Here is a 2,312-nt window from a genome sequence, read left to right as displayed (position 1 = left end):
AAGGCGCATTATGAAATATTCCAAATATTTGAAAAGGTTTCAAGAAAGCACTTTTCGCATCTACTCCGCGAAACTTGTGCTGACTTTTTTGAGATCCTATCAAAAGAGACAAGAAAACAATCCTCAAAATTCATCACTGGTTGTTATAGGAGTTGAAGTAGTCAAAAGAAGTTGATCTGTTAAGAAATGGATGAGATCAGAAGATTAATATCATCGTCGGCATCGTATTTACCACCTAATATCTCAATACCTGCAACTTCCACGGTGGAGAACTTGTTCGCCAATGGAAGTGGCGGCGGAGTGGGGGAGAGTCCGGGACCGATGACTTTAATCTCAAACTTTCTCTCAGAGAACGACAGGGAAGCGGATTATCATTCATTCTCTCAGCTTTTGGCTGGAACCATGTCATCATCGGTAGAAATTCAAGGACGTATCCCGCCTAGAGATCTAGATGCCGGTGTTTCTTTTCCGGAAAACATCGGTGGTTGTGGTGGTGTTGGCAGGGGCGTTGACTTTTCTCCGGGATACTTTCCTCCGGCAAAGGTACGTGTACTCCACCATGAAGTTTAATTGTAAAATCTTGCTCCTATTTTCTAAGATTTTCCGGCTAGCCGGTTTACTTCTGGTTATGTGGATAGGGCTCATATGGAACGTTTCACCAGCAAGCCTTGGCTCAGGCTAAAACTAAAGCAACCACACACCACCGTCTTCCACCATCTATGGCGGACCAGTATGCTATAAGGCCGGAATTATCCATTTCCGGCAGCCACTCGCAACCTCTCACGGCTGATAAGCCAGCTGAGGACGGTTACAACTGGCGGAAATATGGGCAGAAGCAAGTGAAGGGTAGTGACTACCCTAGAAGTTATTACCGATGCACGCATCAACGTTGTCTAGTCAAGAAGAAGGTTGAGCGGAGTACAGACGGTTTAGTGACTGAGATCATCTATAAAGGCCAGCACAACCATCAACCACCACGATCCATTGGAACTTCCGGTGAGTTTGAACCCTTCAAGGGTAGGGAGGATCAAGAATCTTCCCATGAACAGTCGGGATTAAACGATAGTGATGGAGCTAGTGATGATGTTGCCAAGCCTCAAACAAAAAAGAGGTACATTTGTCTAATAATGAAAAACTAAATATATATGATCATGGTTTTAAAAGTTCATATTTCGTTTATCATGGTAAACATATTATTAATTGTTACTATGCTAAGTTTCATGATTCGACATGTATGATGTAGGAATGTAGAGGCAAGGGAGTTTGATCCGGTTGCATCCCATCAGAAAGTTATGGAACCTCGGATTGTCGTTCAAGCCACCAGTGAAATAGATCTTCTCGATGATGGCTATAAATGGCGCAAATATGGCCAGAAAGTCGTTAAGGGAAACTCTCATCCAAGGTAGGTTTAGTTTTTTTTTCTTAATGAACTTAAAACATTTAATGTGGAAAAATATATAAGGTTATCTACGTTTTAATGGGTTAAGTGAGAATAATTTACGGTTTGCTATTTGTGCATATTTCATAAGTTAAACATGATTATTGTATTTTTGCAGGAGTTACTACAAGTGCACAAGTAAAGGGTGCAAGGTTCGGAAACATGTTGAGAGAGCAGCAAGCGACCCAAAAGCCGTCATAACTACATACGAGGGTAAACATAATCACTATGTACTTGCGAATGGTAAAAACAACTGCGAACTTACGAAGGAAACCACTTCTCAACTAAAGGCTCAAGACCCCGTAGGTCTTTTACGATTAAAAGATGAGCGAATATAATAGTTGTTCAAACTATGTATATTGATTTAATTTGCCAAAGTTTGTGTAAATTAAAGAGATATAGACTAATTGAACAATCAATTTTGGTTTTCTATTGCAACTAAGAAGATTTTTCTTTTTACTTAATGGACTAATGATGACTTGAACTTAATAAAAAAAAAGTTAGTAAAAGAAGCTTCATTTATAAGTGCCGACTTTTTTTACACAATTGTTCTATATTTTTCACTTCAAGACTCACAAATATATCCTTATTTTCACAAATATTATTTATCCATGCATTCTTGAAGAGAAAAAGAAATAACACCCACGTATCATTCTTATAAATACACTAGGAAAAACTAGTTTATAGGATTTTGACTTTGGGCATATTGTGGGAATATTAAATGAAGAAAACTTGATACATTTTGTTTACATTTTTTTCATCCTTATATAAGTTTTTTTTTTGTTGGTGTATATCTATAGTTTTGCTCATGTATGTCCATTTATATAATCTGTTTATTTTCATGTAATTATGTGTATACATTCCTATTAAATAA

At 37.6% G+C, this 2,312-nt stretch overlaps 1 protein-coding gene across 1 annotated transcript; it reads left to right on the top strand.

The window, feature by feature from the left end:
• Nucleotides 1-1,898, top strand: LOC145101111 (putative WRKY transcription factor 3). Its single transcript, XM_079038274.1, has 4 exons — nt 1-543; nt 639-1,111; nt 1,244-1,402; nt 1,557-1,898. The coding sequence occupies exons 1-4, from the start codon at nt 187-189 to the stop codon at nt 1,774-1,776; spliced, it is 1,209 nt and encodes a 402-aa protein (XP_078894400.1). The 5' UTR covers nt 1-186; the 3' UTR covers nt 1,777-1,898.
• The last annotated feature ends 414 nt before the right edge of the window (nt 1,899-2,312 follow it).

The sequence above is a fragment of the Lactuca serriola genome, chromosome 4 (genome assembly GCF_051521515.1).
Source record: "Lactuca serriola cultivar US96UC23 chromosome 4, Lser_US96UC23_V15, whole genome shotgun sequence".
Taxonomy (NCBI): domain Eukaryota; kingdom Viridiplantae; phylum Streptophyta; class Magnoliopsida; order Asterales; family Asteraceae; genus Lactuca; species Lactuca serriola.
This window is presented reverse-complemented; position numbering and strand designations above follow the sequence as displayed.

Bases quoted from the DNA above. Each gene is read 5' to 3' on its own strand.
- LOC145101111 (XM_079038274.1), top strand. From the start codon at position 187: ATGGATGAGATCAGAAGATTAATATCATCGTCGGCATCGTATTTACCA. The intron at 544-638 runs GTACGTGTACTC...TTATGTGGATAG, and splicing joins GATACTTTCCTCCGGCAAAG to GGCTCATATGGAACGTTTCA. The intron at 1,403-1,556 runs GTAGGTTTAGTT...GTATTTTTGCAG, and splicing joins AAGGGAAACTCTCATCCAAG to GAGTTACTACAAGTGCACAA.